Below are 16,985 nucleotides of genomic sequence, written 5' to 3' on the forward strand. Positions count from 1 at the left end.
GCTAGAAGTGATGGGCTCAATTATAATCCTTAGTGTCATCTTCATCCTCAATTCCTCATCATCATCATAGTTCTCATCCGAAGAGAATGAGGGTATCGGTAGTAGTGGCGGTGATAGTGGAACAACATTGGAACTACTTGACGCTCTAACCTTCTTGTAATAGCTAACATATGCCTCATTCTATCTCTTCTATTTTAGCTTTTCTTTCTTGGCCTTTTCAATGCCCGTTTAATACATCAAAGTAGCACAAACTTGCAAGAATGAAACAGTAACAGGCTAACAGCATATAATTAAAGTTCCTAATGTGCAATCATAAATAACATGAAAAGTTGATGATGAAACAAATAAGAAAGAACATTGTTTCTTGTTTTATAAGGCCAAAATGGGAAAATAGGACTCCTTCAAATTCTTAAAACTGCTAAATGTCACTGGCAATTCTGACAAGAAAATTGAAGAGAAATCAACCTGTGCCACAAGAAAATTACATAAGCTTTTAAGAATACATTTCATCTATATGTTATAATTTTGCAAAGTTATTTGGGTAGTCCCTTCAGAATCACAAATTGAGAAAGACTACTTGAAACAAACAACCATACCTCAACAAGAGAATGGCAATCCCTACAGATTCACTAACTGTATTCATCCTGAGAAAAAAAGACATGCAATCAATATAATAAAATTTTACAGATAAAATAACTTAGTGTTTTACAACAGAAGTTACTAAACAAGACAAATAGTGAAATGGATTCTTCAGTTAAGAATTGTACCTATTATTGTTGACTCGCAAAACTTCTAATTAGGTAAGTTTGCTAATTTCATTAGGAAGGCCAACCAACTTATTATTGGATACATGAAGTTTCCTTAAGGCGATTAAAAATTCCAGTGCTGATGGCAAAGTAGTCAAACAGCATAAATGATGTGAAATAAGTAAATTACATAAAGGACCAATCAAATTTCAATCAACATAAAGATCTACAAGGCAAAATTGAGACAGAATATGATTCATCCTAAAAAATTCGCTAAGGATTTGACCTGATACATATAATTAAATACTAAACCAGAACACGAGTAAGAGGTATTAGTAGTCTAAGACAAAATGCAAGTAGAACGCCAGAGTTAAAAACATCACAGGTCATCAAACTAAAAAATTCACTTAAACTTGTGGAGCTTTAAAAAGAAAAAGAAGCTTTAAAAAAAGTAAAAAATAATCAAACTAACTAACTAACTAACTTGAAGCGTACTTCAGAGTTTACTCATAAAACTCGTAAGAGCTTACGAGTTGACTTGAGAGTATGATGACCTCAAAAAACATTATGATGAGACTTATGAGCATATATACCTCCACCGTTGACCCTGTTCATATTTAGAGTGTGACTAGCTACAACCTATTATGATGGTATGGAGTAGACAGTCAGCAAATGAAAATTCCTAATACATGCAATCTTGATGAATTGACATAAATTTGTTTGTTATTATATGTGAGTTTAAGATAGAAACAAGTGCATAATGAATAGTTGCCGACCTAAGAGATGTTGGCACATGAGAGCTCTACTAGGGTTTCATACGAGGAGGATGACCTAATGCAACGAAGTGCCAAAAAGGTCAAAACTCGCGAGGCTGATCTTAATCAACCGGGTGAGAGTATGGATCCCACAAAGGGGAATGATGCAAACAACTCAACAAGGCCAAAAGTCTCATATAGAGACTCCCTCTTGGTAACCCCAGGCACTATGGATGAAGATTCAAGCCCGCGCTCTTTGAACTCAAATGAGAGCGAGCCAAATCCGGAGGATCGCTGGTATATGGGCGAGGAAAATCTGCAAAGGGAAGATAAACCCTTTGATCCTTGTCCTGAGATCAAGGTGACAAAGGAAGAATTTGATGACTAGTGCAAGCTCTGGCATGCTTCACTCATTGTCAAAATTCTGGGAAAGCGAGTAAATCTCAGCTTCATGGAGCAACGCCTCGGAAGGGACTGGGTAAAGAAAGGTAATATTAATGTTATTGATATGGATCATGACTATTTCTTGGTATATTTTTCAGATGAGGAGGACTACTCCTTCGCGCTCACAGGAGGGTCGTGGATGATAGCGAAGGTGGAGACCTTTCTTCTTGGAATCAGAAAGAGAAGTAAAGAAGATCGCGGCATGGATCTGAATTCCGAATTTACCTATCAAACTCTATAACCATCGGTTCTTATGGAGAGTTGGTCCAGCATTAGGAACGATGCTTAAGATTGATAGAGCTACGTCCATCCATTCCCAGGGGTGATTTGCGAGAATCTGTGTAGAAATTGATCTTACAAAGAAATTGATTCCTCGTATCTCGGTGCTGGGCAGTACGTTGAATGTTGAATATGAAGGCCTTCATCTTATCTGCTCGCATGTGGTCTCTATGGCCACAGATCGGAGGAATGTAGTGAAAACCTTGCACTTGACAATAATCATCGAGCGGAGGAATATTCCGGCGAAGGGGTTAACTTAGGCGAGAAAATTGCAGCAACATTGATGGACAAAATCAATATAAAAAGTACGGATATGGCGCAGGAATCTCAGCGTAATCAAAGGCCACCAAATTTCGGACCGTGGATGATGGTGAGACGACAAATAAGGAAGAAACCAAAAAGGTTAATTATGGGGAAGAAATCAATTGCCATCAGAAAGGAATCCTTTACAGTTACAAAAGGAGAAGATACCAAGACGGGGCATTTAAATAAAATAGGATTGCGCTACAATATCCTATATGAGGATGCAGAAATTGAAGGAAATATTAATACTATCCATGCTAGCGAAAAGCAACAGACCAAGCAAGATGAACCAAGGCTTCCTAATGTCCCAAGGATAGTGGGTCAAAAACCCAGATGGCCCAAAGGGTCTTAAGGCCCGGAGCAGGCAAAAACCCACAAAACTAAAAAAAGAAACAGATTGTTCCTAATGGGCCACCGGCTATCATTAAAAATCACAAGCCCAAAGTGAAAGATGCTGCAAGAAAAGGGGAAATCTCTAAAAGCTCATCCAAAGCGCCCCTACAACAACGTTCAACAACAAGGAATAGTGAAATTGTTGCTATGGAAGCCAAAATGCTTGATACTATGAGGAGGCTACAGCAAGAACAAAATGAATCCCACGAAGTGTCGAAAATTGCGAAGAATGTGCTAGAGGAGCACGAGGTAAGGGATAGTTTCCTCTCCCAATTGCCGAAGAGCTTCATGAATGAAGGAGCGCGGAGAAACCAGGGAGGCCCTCTGCGGAAGGAAAAACCACCAGACAGCTTGTTGGAGTATATGAGTAACGCTGACAGCAACTTATCGAGACATGGAGATGATGTTATGCTAGACTCGCCGATGATGGCTGCTGGGGTCAAATCCCAAAACTAAACTTGGGTATGTTTCTACCCTTCTTTTTTTCTTTTAAGGTCATCATGAATGTTATTGCTTTGAATTGTAGAGGGAGCAGGGGGTAAAACTTTTTCGGCGCTTATTAAAGACATTAAAAGATAATATAATGCTAGTTTTTGTAATATGTTGGAAACATATATCAGTGGAGATTGTGGTAGAACTGTTTGTAAAAAATTAGGTTTTGATAATTTTTACATTGAGGATGCTAGAGGGTTTTCTGGTGGCATATGGTGCCTTTGGGACAAATCTGCCTAGAATGTGGATATCACTTTTCATAGCTCTCAAATGGTGCACATGGAATTGAAGCAGAGGCAGTCACCACCCTGGTTGCTCTCGATCATATATGGTAGCCCACAGAGGGCAAGTCGAAGAGCTCTCTGGAATAAGATTCGCGATCTAAGCAGCAACATTAACCAACCCTGGTGTCTCATTGGCAACTTCGACGCTATTCTCAACGATTTCAAAAGGAAAGGTGGTGCTGGAAGCAATCCTAGAGGTGCCTGTTCTGAATTCCAAACATGTATCTCGGATTGTGACCTCTTTGATCTAGGCTACTGTGGCTGGACCTTTACTTGGAAAAGAGGTAACCTAGTAGAGCGGTTAGACAGAGCGCTTTGCAATCTGAAATGTCATAACACCTTCCCTAAATCGAAGGTCAGACACCTACCCAGTTTCAAATTGGATCACTCGCCTCTTTGTCTCTAACTCATCCCTTCTCCTCCAATAAACAAGGGCAAAAGACCGTTTAGATTTCTGGCAGCTTGGTTAACGCATCCAGATTTTGCTGAATGGGTAAAGGGTAATTGGAAGGTCCAGAACTCTTGGTCCCATTGTATCACTGAGTTCCAGATGTCTCTTAAGTCATGGAAATATGAAGTCTTTGGTAACATCCATAAAAGAAAGAGCAGAATTATAAGGAGGTTACAAGGGATTACAGCTTGCATAAATCTCGAAAGTAACATTTTTCTCCAAGAGCTGCAAACGTCTCTATGGGCCGAATATGAAGACATTCTACTGCAAGAAGAGATTTTATGGTACCAAAAGTTGAGATGTAAATGGTTAGAGTTTGGTGACCATAATACAAAATATTTCCATGGAAGTACCATGGCAAGAAGGAGGAAAAATAAAATTGAGTCCCTTCAAGGGCCAGATGGCAGCTGGATTTCTGATAAACCAACTCTGGAAGGTATGGCAACATCTTTCTACAGTAACCTTTTCACCGATGACACCCCAGATGATCCTTATGTGCTGAACAACTTCCCCCCTCTCCAATGATGATCTGATGATGTTGGGTCGGTCTTTTAACCACCTAGAGATTACGAATGCCATCTTTCACATGGGTAGCCTGAAATCATCGGGTACAGATGTAATTCAAGCTATTTTCTACCAGAATTTTTGGGAGAGAAGGTAGGCTCGGACCTCTGCATGCTAGTTGATGGTATTTCCCAAAATCTGAACAAGGTGGAAGAAGTTAATGAAACGTTAATCACCCTTATTCCAAAGGAGGAACCGGTCATGGACCTGAAACAATTGCGACCAATCAGCCTGTGCAATGCCTCTTACAAAGTGATTACTAAAGTTCTAGCTAACCGCCTGAGAAAGATTATGGACAAGCTTATCAGCCGAAATCAATGCAGCTTCGTTCCAGGGAGACAGAGTTTGGACAATATTATTATCTCACAAGAAGTTATTCACTCCATGAGGCACAAAAAGGCAGAAAAGGGTGGATGGCTATTAAGATTGATTTGGAAAAGGCCTATGATAGATTGAAGTGGTCCTTTGTCAGAGACACACTAATTGATATAGGTATTCCGGAGCATTTATCAATTTAATTTATTGTTGCGTTTCAACTGTGAAAATGAAAGTCCTTTGGAATGGAGAAGCTCTAGACGAATTCAATCCCTCTCGGGGCATCCGTCAAGGTGACCCCATCTCTCCGTATATCTTTGTCCTTTGCATGGAAAGACTATCCCAATTGATAAATGCAGAAGTAGAGCATGATTTCTAGAAACCTATTCAATTAAATAGAAACAGTCTGAAACTTTTGCATATCTGCTTTGCGGATGATCTTGTCCTCTTTGCGGAAGCTAAAATGAGACAAGCCGAAGTCATTAGGAAGGTTTTGGATGCGTTTTGCTTGAGCTCAGGTTAGAAGATCATCAACGACAAAACCATAATATTTTTCTCCAAGAATGTAGGGGCATAGTATTCGAGAAGAAATAAGTGGATTCTTAAGCTTCAAGAGAACGGAAGACCTTGTTAAATATTTGGGCGTCCCTCTCATCCATTCCAGAGTTACAAGAAATACATATAAAGAGGTGGAAGCAAATATTAATGCAAGACTAAACAACTAGAAAGCCTCATCCCTTTCCCTAGCTGGGAGAACCACCTTGGTGAGAACTGTCCTTTCTACTATTCCGAGTTATACTATGCAAACTGCCTTTATTCCTGTATCTACTTGTGATGTTATTGACCGTAAATGCAGGAATTTTATTTGGGGAGAAATTGAAAACTCAAAAAAGGTTCACCTCTTGAACTGGAAAATAATGGGTGAACCTAAGAGAGCTGGAGGACTAGGAGTGCGGCATGCTAAAGATCTTAATCGTGCGTATATTATGAAAGCAGGATGGGGTCTTATCGAAAAGAAGGACTCACTATGGGCTCGGGTACTTAGAGCTAAGTATCAGTGCGAAAATGACATTGTTCCAAATGTGACTAGGAGATCAAATGACTCTAACCTTTGGAAAGGCATATGTTCTTCTTGGGAAGCAATTGAAAGTAATTCCATCTGAAGGATAGGAGACGGACTCCACATCAACTTTTGGAATCATCAATGGGTGCCCAGTATTGGGCGACTAGATCAACAAACTCCACAGGTAACTAATTACTCAGAGTCCGGATCCTCACTAACGGACTTCCTTTTGGTTTCAGGTGCTTGGGACATAAATAAACTGAAGGAATGGCTTCCTGAAGATACGGTACACAAGGTCATCTCCATGTCCCCGCCCTCTCCATGGAAGCAAGAGGACCACATTGCATGGGCCACAACCTCGGATGGTGCATTTAGTTTAAAAACAGCTTACCTAGCGATTAAAGGAGATGATGGATTAAATGATCAACTCTTCAAGCTGATTTGGAAATGGAAAGGCCCGGAAAGAGGTAGATTTCTCCTTTGGCTCGTGGCCCACGACGCAATCCTATCGAATGCTGAAAGGAAGAGAAGACATATGACTAATGATGCTGGATGCCCCCGCTGCAACAACAATAATGAAACGGCCCTCCATGTGCTCCAAGATTGTCCGTTTGCAACCGAAATATGGAAAAGTCTGGCCTATCAAGATCATGATAGAAACTTCTTCCAACAAGATAGAAGACATTGGTTATTGAAGAATTTGGCTAGCACTGAGGAGTGGGCAAACAAATTTGGCATGGCCATTTCTTCTATTTGATACGAGAGAAATAAGCTTGTCTTTTATGGCGCCAATTCTCAACCTGTAAAGGTTGTTGAAGAAATCAAGTCTCGGTGTAGAGAATATACCAAGGTGATGAAGAAGCAAGGCTTGGCTCGCAAGATGACCAAGGAACCGGACAGCTTAATCCGATGGTACCCACCTGATGCTGACTACCTTAAAATTAATGTGGGCGAGTCCTTCTACGCTCATAATGGTAACGCTGCTTGTGGTGGAATTGTTTGTGACAATCTTGGAAGGTTTGTGAAAGGGTTTTCTTGCAACCTAGGGAGTTGCTCTATTATGCATGGGAATTGTGGGGTATTATCAAAGGCTTGCAAATCACTATCGACAACGATTATAATCGTATTGTTATAGAATCTGACTCTATGATGACCATCGGTTTCATCAAGGCAGATTGTCCGAGACATCACCCTTGCTCTCCTCTGTTAGATGATATTAAGGTGCTGAGAAGGCGCTTGACTCAAGTATCGTGGAAGCATATTCTGCGTGAGGCTAATGGTGTTGCGGACATCCTTGCAAGGATAGGACAAAACCTTTCTATCGGACACCAGATTTTTTATCCCTCCCCCCCCCCCCCGAGATTGTTCACAGTTTATATGTTGACAGCATAGGCACCCTCAGATTAAGGGGCTGCTAAGCTTATCTTTGGTTTTTTTATTTTTCTTTTCTTTCTTGTTGGGATCTGTGATCCCCCTATTACCACAAAAAAAAAGAATAATTGCCAGGACTTCAATGATGATTTACCCACTTGTTCTAGTTTAATGATAATACTGTTAAATATTTCAGAGGTGTTAGTCCTTCCCAACTAATCAATTCATCCGATAAGCAATTTGCATTAATAAATAGTTTCTGCAAGATTTTTCAAAGTTGCAAGGTGTGTTAAATTAAACATTGCTTCTGATAAAATGTTTGTATACAGATGAAACAGAAAACCTATAAAGGGATACAGAAGAAGTTTAGCTTACCTCTAGACCTGTAAAATGAGAAATTAGGACACAACATACGTATAAGGGTGTGTTTGGCAATCACGTTGAAAAAAAAAAGTACATTACAGCTTTTTGAAAGCTTCAATGTTTGGTTTGGCTAATTTTCCTCTCTATAAATGCAGAAGTGATTTTAGTCACAAAATACGTTTACAAACCATTGACATTTAACATTTATTTTTCTTTTACCAACTTTATCCTTTATACATATTATTGTATTATTTATAGAATTCTTATTATTTCTTTTTATATGAGCTTTTTTTTTTCTATTATTTATTATTTATATTTTTTTATTAATTTTTATTTGACATTATATATATTTTTATAATAGTAATTTTTGTACATTATATTTATTATTATCTTTTTATAATATAATTTATTGATCCATTAGGTAAAATAAATTAAACAAAAAAATTAATCATAAATAATAATAATAGTAAAAAATTATAACATATTAAAAAAGAGTACTAAAAGTACTAAAAATATACTATATAAAAACATATAAAAAAAATATTAAAAAATTAAACATATATAAAAAAATAACATTATAATTTATTAATTTAATGTCATATATTTTTTATAGAAGAAGCATTAGATGATCCCAACTGGAATTAGCAGTGATGAAAGAGTGGCATGCACTCAAGAAAAATGAAATTTGGGAGATTGTAGATCTGTCACAGAATACAAAATTGGTTGGCTGCAGGTGGATTTTTACCATCAAATGCATGCTGATGGAAGCATAGAAAGGTATAAGGCTAGGTTAGTAGTTAGGGGATATATACAAACTTATTGAGTAGACTATCGAAAGACTTTTACTCCAGTTTATTCTTAAAATAGCTTTAGAAGAAGTTTGGTGGAAGACTTGTTTTAAAAGGTGTTTAAAGAAAATTCCTTTAACTCACAAATCAGAAGAATTAATAGCTTAAAGAAACAAAAGGGACATCTACAAACTGCACATTCAATCAAAACATACAAATGCATATGATGCATGCCTGTCCTATGGCTGATGAGACTCATCTGTCGGTTATCCAGCCATCCCAACAAGTCTGAATTGTCCTTAGACTGTCCCCCAACGTGCATCCCCAAGAGTCTATGCATAACTTTTTCTCAAATAATCAATTGAGCAATAATGGGGGTAACATTCCCGAGAATTTATATAGTGCCCGGTCACACTTACGCCGTAGGGTCAACAGAGTATCGAGCCTCAACCTGGTACACGTGGTGGCAAGTCACAGCACTTTACCCAAAGAAACTCGTATCTCAGATAATTCAAATAAATAAGCCATATGAATATTTCAATCATAATTCATTAAGATCCACATCATTCTCAACCATGTACAAAATTCTTTATAACGCCTACAAAATTTTTTATCCAAACAATATTTATTTTATCAAAATCAATTTTAGTATAGAGTTGCCAAATATAAATGATATTGATACAAACTTATTTCTACTCAAAATCAATTTTATAAAATCTCTTTTATTCAAACTCCAATTTAACAAATCACAATCAAAATACATACTTAGCAAGTTAACTGACACACATCCAATGAATTCGTTAACACTTCTTCGAATAGAGATGTGGAAGATCAAGTTGACAGACATCTTTAAAGGTTGAAAATAATGTTGATAATTAATTTTAATTAAAAACTAAAATATTAACTTCGAAATTTTTTGGAGATCAATTTGAATAAATACTCTAAATTATATATATTAGAAAACGAAGGAAAATACTTAATAATTAATATATAACGAAAGGAATGTCAAACATTAGCATAGCTTATTTAGATTTTTTTTTATATGGACAAGATATTTAAAAATCCTAATAAGTAATCTTTTTGTTTAATTGCTAATAATTAATTTATAAATTTAATTTTAGTGTATTAATAGTATAAATGATTTTATATATTTATTTAAAAATTTAATTTTAATATATTAATAGTATAAAATTTTTTACATAATTATCTAATTAAATTTATATCATTTTTTAAGTAATAAATTTTATGATTCAATGTATATATAAAATTATTTTATATAATACATAGAAATTAAATTCTTCATTTAGTTATATATATTTTTATAGATGACTATTGACACACAATGATACATTATTAGGTGTATATGTAAAATTGTTTCATTAAGAAACAAAATGTAAATTTATTTTATTGTTGCTAAAACATGAAAATTAAACTCTTGCTCTATTCACTAAAACTAAGAATTTAATTTTTATATTTATTACTTAATAATCTTTTATCTGGTTGCAACTCTTTTCTTAAGCGTTAGTCCCATTATCAATAAAAAAAAACCCACCCTAAAGCATTATAATTTGTCCTTAATCTTTCATTAAACTTTAATTAAAAACGCTGAAATTTAAAACTGATTCAAAATTGAATTTAAATTGATTTGATTATAGTTTAATTATTTAAAAATTTAAATATAATGAAATTAAACCGAAACTGAACCGGCGTACACGCTAGACAAAGAAACACAATGGATAAGAGATCCGAAATTTCTAGATCAAACGAAGACAAAAATATTATTGTTTTCTCTTTTCTTTTAACTCCAAAAAATATATATGTAAAGTGACAAGAAATAAAAGTTGCAAAATAATTGAAAAACACAAGTCGAAAAAAAGAAGGACATGTGGGATGGTTGGAGTGGATACAACGTTAACATGTAGTCCACTGCATGCGCAATAAATAAATAAATAAATAATTAATTAAATAAATAAATAAGGTAAATAAACAATGAATTAGTATAAATAATAAATAATAAATGAGTTTTAAGAGTTGTTATATGAATAAAAGAATAAGGATGATATGAATGATCATTATTCCCCAAACGCTCCCTTAACCCACCCAAACCCCGCCGGAAATCCAAATCCCCCAATCGTTGTTATTCCGAAGATATTTTTCCTTTGATTCATGTGCTTCTTCTTGTTTTAGTTTGGAGAGCCCTAAAATCCCTTGCGATTTGATTCGAAAAGATTGCGATTTGCGAAGTAAAGGGTGGGTTATAGGGGTAAGGGTAAGGGTGAAGGGTAAACTCTGCTTTCTCAACAAAAACAAAAGGAGAAAAATATCTAGGTCGAGAAAAAATGGTGGTTTCCGATGCTCCCAACGGCGGTGGCTCTTCGTCTCCGCCACTGGTGGTGGAGCAAACCAACACGCTTGGGATCACGAAGCCTATCTCTCTCGCCGGTCCCACCGACGCCGATTTACATCGGAACGCCGAATTGGAGAAGGTAGTTTTTTTTTTTTTAACAATTTTATTTTAATTGAATTGCTTATTGACTTCACGTTCATGCTTTTGATTTGGTGGGGAAAAATCCTTTTTTGTTTTTTTTTGGGGGGGGGGGGGTGTCTGTTTTGTTTGGTTTTTCCTAGTTTCTGCTTGATTCGGGACTCTACGAGAGCAATGAAGAAGCTGCTACCAGGAGAGAGGTTCTTCAGCGCCTTGATCAGGTTATCAACTCCTTCGATCTAATTGTAGATTACTGTTTATTGAGGTGTTTCTTTCAATCAGGGGTTGTGGAAATTGTGTTTTGTGTTTTGTGTTTTATGTTGTTGCATGTCGATGAATGATGAACATGTTTTTGAACCTTGATAGATTGTTTTCTGATGCCCTTTCTGGCTATGATTGGGGTACTGTTTCAACTTTGTAAAGTTCAAAGTTTTTTATTTTTGTTGTGTGACAAAGTTGACCTGTGATGTAGACTGTTAAAAGTTGGGTGAAGCAGTTAACGCGTCAACGAGGCTATACGGATCAGATGGTTGAGGATGCCAATGCCGTTATTTTCACTTTCGGTTCTTATCGACTAGGGGTGAGTATGAGGTGTAACTTTCTCCTGATTGATTCTAAGTAGTGTAGTGGTTGCTTTTGGCAAAGAATTGAATCGAAGGGACAATTTTTTAACTTTTCTTCTATTAGTGTATAATGTAGTTTATCTAAAAAGGATTTTTGGTGTATGATGTGCTTTAATTCAAGGTGTGCATGTTTGCCTTTATTTGATACATCATATGAATTGACAATAACATGATTTGACAAGAATTGAAGAAGTTTAGATCAGTATATTGGATGATGACTTTATGGGAAGGGTTGTATATACCAATATAAGGCTTGTTAATCTATTTACAGAAGGGTATTTGATGTTGTTGGGAATACGTCTGAGTATAATTCATCCTGGGCTCTCTTTCTTCTTGAGCTTATCACTTTACTACTTTTATAGATATATTTATAGCCACCTCTCCAGAAATAGACATGTCATGTTTTATGGTTTATGCCGATGTCTAAAAATTGTTGAGTTCCCAGGTTCAGGTAGTGCTGGAGTCCTAATATTGTTGGTTTGTTTGTACCAATAGTCATGCTGCACTCATTGTCAGGAAAATGACTGATGGACGATGACCTCAATTGAATTTCATTTTTAATGTTATGGTGGAATGTCTTAATCATTGTCCATGAATGTTAACAGTTTCTTCTCCACACTTTCCCAGTTCTTTTGGTTAATTTGTTCTCGTAGCAAAAAACTACTCTTTTTCCCCAAATTAAGTAGTACAGCTAGCAAAGTAGTCAAAATATTGTTGGATAGTACATTGTTGTCGTCTTCAAGTCACTGTTCCATGTAAAATTGGATATATAGCAAAAATTGAATTGTTTGCAGGTACATGGACCAGGAGCTGACATAGACACTTTGTGTGTTGGCCCTTCTTATGTGAATCGGGAGGTGATGACCTGAAGTTGGTTGTGTTTTTCTTAATTTACTGAAATCCATGGAATTATTGGATATCTTAGCCAATATTTCACTTGTTTGCAGGAAGACTTCTTTATCATTCTGCATAACATCTTGGCTGAAATGGAAGAAGTTACTGAACTTCAACCAGTTCCAGATGCTCATGTCCCCGTAATGAAATTCAAGTTCCAGGGAATATCTATAGATTTGCTTTATGCAAGTATATCTCTTTTGGTTGTGCCTGAAGTAAGTTTGGTAACCTTATTTAACAGGGCTTTATATTGACTGCATTTTTGTGGGCAACAATTTTATTAAAACCACTTGTCTTATTGTTAAGAATCTGAGGGCTTCCCTAAGATAAGTATCAGCATCATTTATAAAGTCGAGCTCAGTGATACTTTGGAAAATTGATGCAATGATTCTTCTCGTGTTCTTGTGTGTTTCTAAGAGAAACATGATCCTTTGGTTATTCTTCCCCTTCAGAGTTTTTCATCTCCTCTGTTAGAATCTATTTTTCCTTTCAAGCTGGCTCACATTTGATATCGTTTTCAAACTCATTTATGTACAGGACCTGGACATCTCACATGGCTCAGTGCTGTATGATGTTGATGAACCTACTGTTCGAAGTCTTAATGGCTGCCGGGTGGCAGATCAAATTCTTAAACTTGTTCCAAATGTTGAGGTTAATATACATGTTTTTTGGTTTGTTAATTGATATTTTAGTAGATTTAATTCTCTTTCATCTTATTAACTTGATAATCTGTTAACCCTTGACAATGATAGCACTTCCGAACCACACTGAGATGTTTAAAGTTTTGGGCTAAAAGGCGTGGTGTTTATTCAAATGTAAGAGAGCTACACTGAAAACCTTTGTAGTTTGCTATTTACTGTCATTAATGGCAATAGAATCCATGTTTTTCTTTATTGTATGCTCTATTCAGGTTACGGGATTCCTTGGAGGCGTGAATTGGGCTCTATTAGTTGCTCGAATTTGCCAGCTTTACCCTAATGCAATCCCTAGTATGCTGGTTTCTCGATTCTTTAGGGTATATACACAGTGGAGGTGGCCAAATCCTGTCATGCTGTGCACAATAGAGGAAAATGAACTGGGTTTCCCAGTTTGGGATCCTCGTAGAAACCCGCGGGACAGATATCACATTATGCCAATTATTACTCCTGCATACCCTTGCATGAATTCCAGCTACAATGTCTCCGCAAGCACTCTTCGTGTTATGAAGGAACAGTTTCGCTATGGCAACAAGATTTGTGATGTAAGAGGTGTTATCCCATTTAGTTTTCTTTTTTATTAAAAGAATTGTGACTTTTTTAAATAAATGGCTTTAATTGTAGGAAATTGAGCTCAGTAAAGCCCAATGGAGTGCACTTTTTCAGCCATATTTCTTTTTCGAAGCCTACAAAAACTATTTACAAGTGGACATCCTTGCAGCAGACACTGATGACTTGTTAGCATGGAAAGGTTGGGTAGAATCTCGATTGAGGCAGCTCACCCTGAAGGTACACCACTGTTATTATCTTGTACAAATTTCATCTGGTGGGTTTAGTCCCCCTCTCTTTTCCCAACCAAAGAAAAATGAAAAAGAAAAGAAAAAAAAATGTATGGTTCCACCTGTTGTAGTTTGTGGAGGGTAGATGTATTTAGGATTTTAAATGTGACCAAAGGCAATAATAGCCTTTTTTTTGTGCCAAGGTTCAGTCTCTTGGTCCATATCTCTTTTTGAATTTTACATACCTACCAAAAGGGGAAAGGGGAATATCTTATCTAGGGATATTATGACAAATTCTATTAATTTTATTGGTTATACATTAATGCATGCTGTCTATTTCTAAGCAGATAGAGCGGGATACAAATGGGATGTTGCAGTGTCATCCTTACCCACATGAGTATGCAGACACATCCAGACATTGTGCTCATTCTGCATTTTTCATGGGCTTGCAAAGAAAAGAGGGAGAAAAAGGTCAAGAGGGACAACAATTTGATATACGTGGAACAGTTGATGAATTCAGGCAAGAAATAAATATGTATATGTACTGGAAGCCAGGGATGGAAATTTTTGTTTCCCATGTACGTCGAAAGCAGCTCCCTTTATTTGTATTTCCAGATGGTTACAAACGCAATCGGATGTCAAGGCACATAAGCCATTCAGCTGAAAAAATGGGTGAGGATGCCGCAAAGTCCAACCTAGGGTCTTCTGAAAGAAGTGTCAAGAGGAAAAATGACCATGAAATGTTGGATGAGAAGCTAGGCAAACCAGAGAAGAGGGCCTCTATCAGCCCACAGAGGCTAGTGTGCGTCTCTCCAGAAAGTTGTTCATCTCAAATGAGTATTGATGGTACCAAAGGGGTTAGGTTAGCCAAGAATGCTGGCACCAAATGCGAAATTAAGTCATCTAATGGACTCCTAGAAAATGGAATAAGTACCGAAGGAGCTTACGTGCATCTTAGTGAAACAGGTGGTGTTCATCCCAAAAATGATAGTCAGAACTCAAGGTGTTCAGAAGTTCAGAATGAGGTAAGCTTGCTGAATCACTGGAGCAAACCGTCTTGGGAATGTTGTTTGGTTCATTGCAAGTTCCTTAATAGAAGTTGGTAATCTATTTCAGAATGGAGTCGATAGGAACAAAGCTGGGGAAATGGATCTGGATTGCTTGGAAAGTGCAGAAACTGCATCTTCCAAAAGCTTGTCAAACTGTAAAGAGAGTGCTGTTGATATGGATCAACGACTAGACAATACTCATAATTTCCAAAGAACTGAATATTCAGATTATGTACCAACTGCGAGCTCCCAGGCCCTCAATTGCGAGGTGAGTTTCTTCACTTGAGGACTTTTGGCTTAGAACTGTTGTGGATGGCAGTGAAAAAAACTGGGAAGTCTGGGAGATAGTGAGAGTCGGGAATCTTTGCAGGGTGATGATGATTGTGTGGCACATCCAGATCAGTTCTGAGGAGTGGGTGTTTTCATGGAAATAGAGTATTTCAAAATATCATGACCAAATTGAAGGTTTTGAATTGTCTGATATCTCTGTTTTCTCCATAATAAAGATTATCTAATTTAGAACACTTCTCAATTCTTTGCTTAAATAGTAGGAAATTGAACTTTTATCTTACCTGGCCTTTCTGAAGAATTGTTAACTTTTTTTGGGGGGGGGGGATTGGCAACTTAGTATTAACACTTAACAATTATGGCAATCAGAGTGTTCTGTTCCTGTTCTCTTCAAGTTTTGATAAACCGTTTTGCATTTCCCACTTTTCATTTACATTGTATGTTTTCGCTGTTTGTTTCAAGATAATTTGAACAATCGATTTCCATGGCCATTGAATTTCTTAGTCAATTTTCTGACTGGTGAATATGTGGTCGCAGGTCCTGCACCACTATACGTGCTATGTATCCAGTAACTGCTTAAGTACCTGAGTTGTTTTGTGTATAGAGACTCCCAGAGACCGGACTTTACCTTTTTTTTTTTCCTGTTGAAATTATAGTTTTACAGCCAAGTTTAATGCTTTATTTGATTACTAATCATTGATACTCTCTATTCTCTATATTGTGTATAGCGAGATGTCAGACTTGGAAGTGTTGTATAAATTCAAGAAGGGGCTAGGTCAGAATCTTTGCAGAAGCTAGTAAAAGGCATGCTTTTTCAACTCATTCCAATGTGAATAAGAATGTGTTTATACTGTTCTGTTTGGTTCTGTTTTTTTCTTTTGTAGGAAGATGAGTTTGAATTGAATCACATGACATTTGGGAGGTGAATTGCTGAAATTATTCATAATGCTATACCTTGTATAACTGTGCTGGGGATGTTGCTGTGCTGAGATAATTTGAATGGGACTGAGGCTGTTTTGGACCCTCGAGTCAGCTTGAAAAGAAATGATGAAAGGAGAAACAGATTGGGGTTTGGGGGATGGCACTGTGTTGATCGTTTATGTACATAGATGAAGAGCATGATGGAGATGCCTAAAATGGTCACATCCTGTTGTCTGTGAAACATGGTCTAAACTCATATTCAGAGCTCTCAATGTCTCAAAAATCCTTTTTAACATATTTACCTATTTTGATTTTTAAGGAGTTGGAACTATGTTGTTTTGCTTTGCGATGTGGTTGATACATCGTGTAAATGTAGTTTACTAGTTTATTTTGGGTAGGTGGTTAAGAAGAGAAAATGCTAAGAAAAATGCTTGGCGGAAGATTAGAAATTGGGGTGGATAAATCTGTTGATGAGTTTCTTTGGTTTTTACAATTTAGTGAACTAGGCTTGTGAAAATTTGTATCTCTCATCATTAGTGCTTCTAAACATTTCGTTTCTGAGTACTTTGTTGTTCATTTGATGATTCTGAAGCCTAGTATAGGTCTTAAAACGATACATTTTGAATGAGATCCACTAAAT

The 16,985-nt window shown here is 36.7% G+C and overlaps 1 protein-coding gene across 6 annotated transcripts; it reads left to right on the forward strand.

The window, feature by feature from the left end:
- Window positions 1-10,454: 10,454 nt before the first annotated feature.
- Window positions 10,455-16,909, forward strand: LOC112706326 (nuclear poly(A) polymerase 4). Of its 6 annotated transcripts, none has more exons than XR_011864598.1 (14): window positions 10,635-11,097; window positions 11,240-11,317; window positions 11,569-11,676; window positions 12,514-12,576; window positions 12,667-12,828; window positions 13,151-13,264; window positions 13,366-13,428; window positions 13,524-13,853; window positions 13,933-14,097; window positions 14,435-15,112; window positions 15,204-15,404; window positions 15,507-15,601; window positions 16,153-16,228; window positions 16,309-16,909. XR_011864598.1 is itself a non-coding variant. In XM_025757582.3 (13 exons), exons 1-12 carry the CDS (start codon window positions 10,951-10,953, stop codon window positions 16,180-16,182), a joined length of 2,139 nt encoding a protein of 712 aa, XP_025613367.1. In that variant the 5' UTR covers window positions 10,455-10,950; the 3' UTR covers window positions 16,183-16,199; window positions 16,309-16,909. The 6 variants fall into 6 exon arrangements, 3 of the variants coding, with proteins under 3 accessions (XP_025613367.1, XP_025613365.1, XP_025613368.1); XR_011864599.1 differs by having other exon boundaries at window positions 16,153-16,199; XM_025757582.3 differs by lacking the exon at window positions 15,507-15,601 and having other exon boundaries at window positions 10,455-11,097; window positions 16,153-16,199.
- The last annotated feature ends 76 nt before the right edge of the window (window positions 16,910-16,985 follow it).

Source organism: Arachis hypogaea, chromosome 8 (genome assembly GCF_003086295.3).
Source record: "Arachis hypogaea cultivar Tifrunner chromosome 8, arahy.Tifrunner.gnm2.J5K5, whole genome shotgun sequence".
Lineage (NCBI taxonomy): Eukaryota > Viridiplantae > Streptophyta > Magnoliopsida > Fabales > Fabaceae > Arachis > Arachis hypogaea.

What these genes read in the sequence shown, in the direction of transcription:
- LOC112706326 (XM_025757582.3), top strand. Translation starts at nt 10,951, where the DNA reads ATGGTGGTTTCCGATGCTCCCAACGGCGGTGGCTCTTCGTCTCCGCCA. An exon ending in TTCTTCAGCGCCTTGATCAG is followed by an intron (nt 11,318 to 11,568) that starts GTTATCAACTCC and finishes CCTGTGATGTAG; the next exon opens with ACTGTTAAAAGTTGGGTGAA. An exon ending in GGCGTGGTGTTTATTCAAAT is followed by an intron (nt 13,429 to 13,523) that starts GTAAGAGAGCTA and finishes TGCTCTATTCAG; the next exon opens with GTTACGGGATTCCTTGGAGG.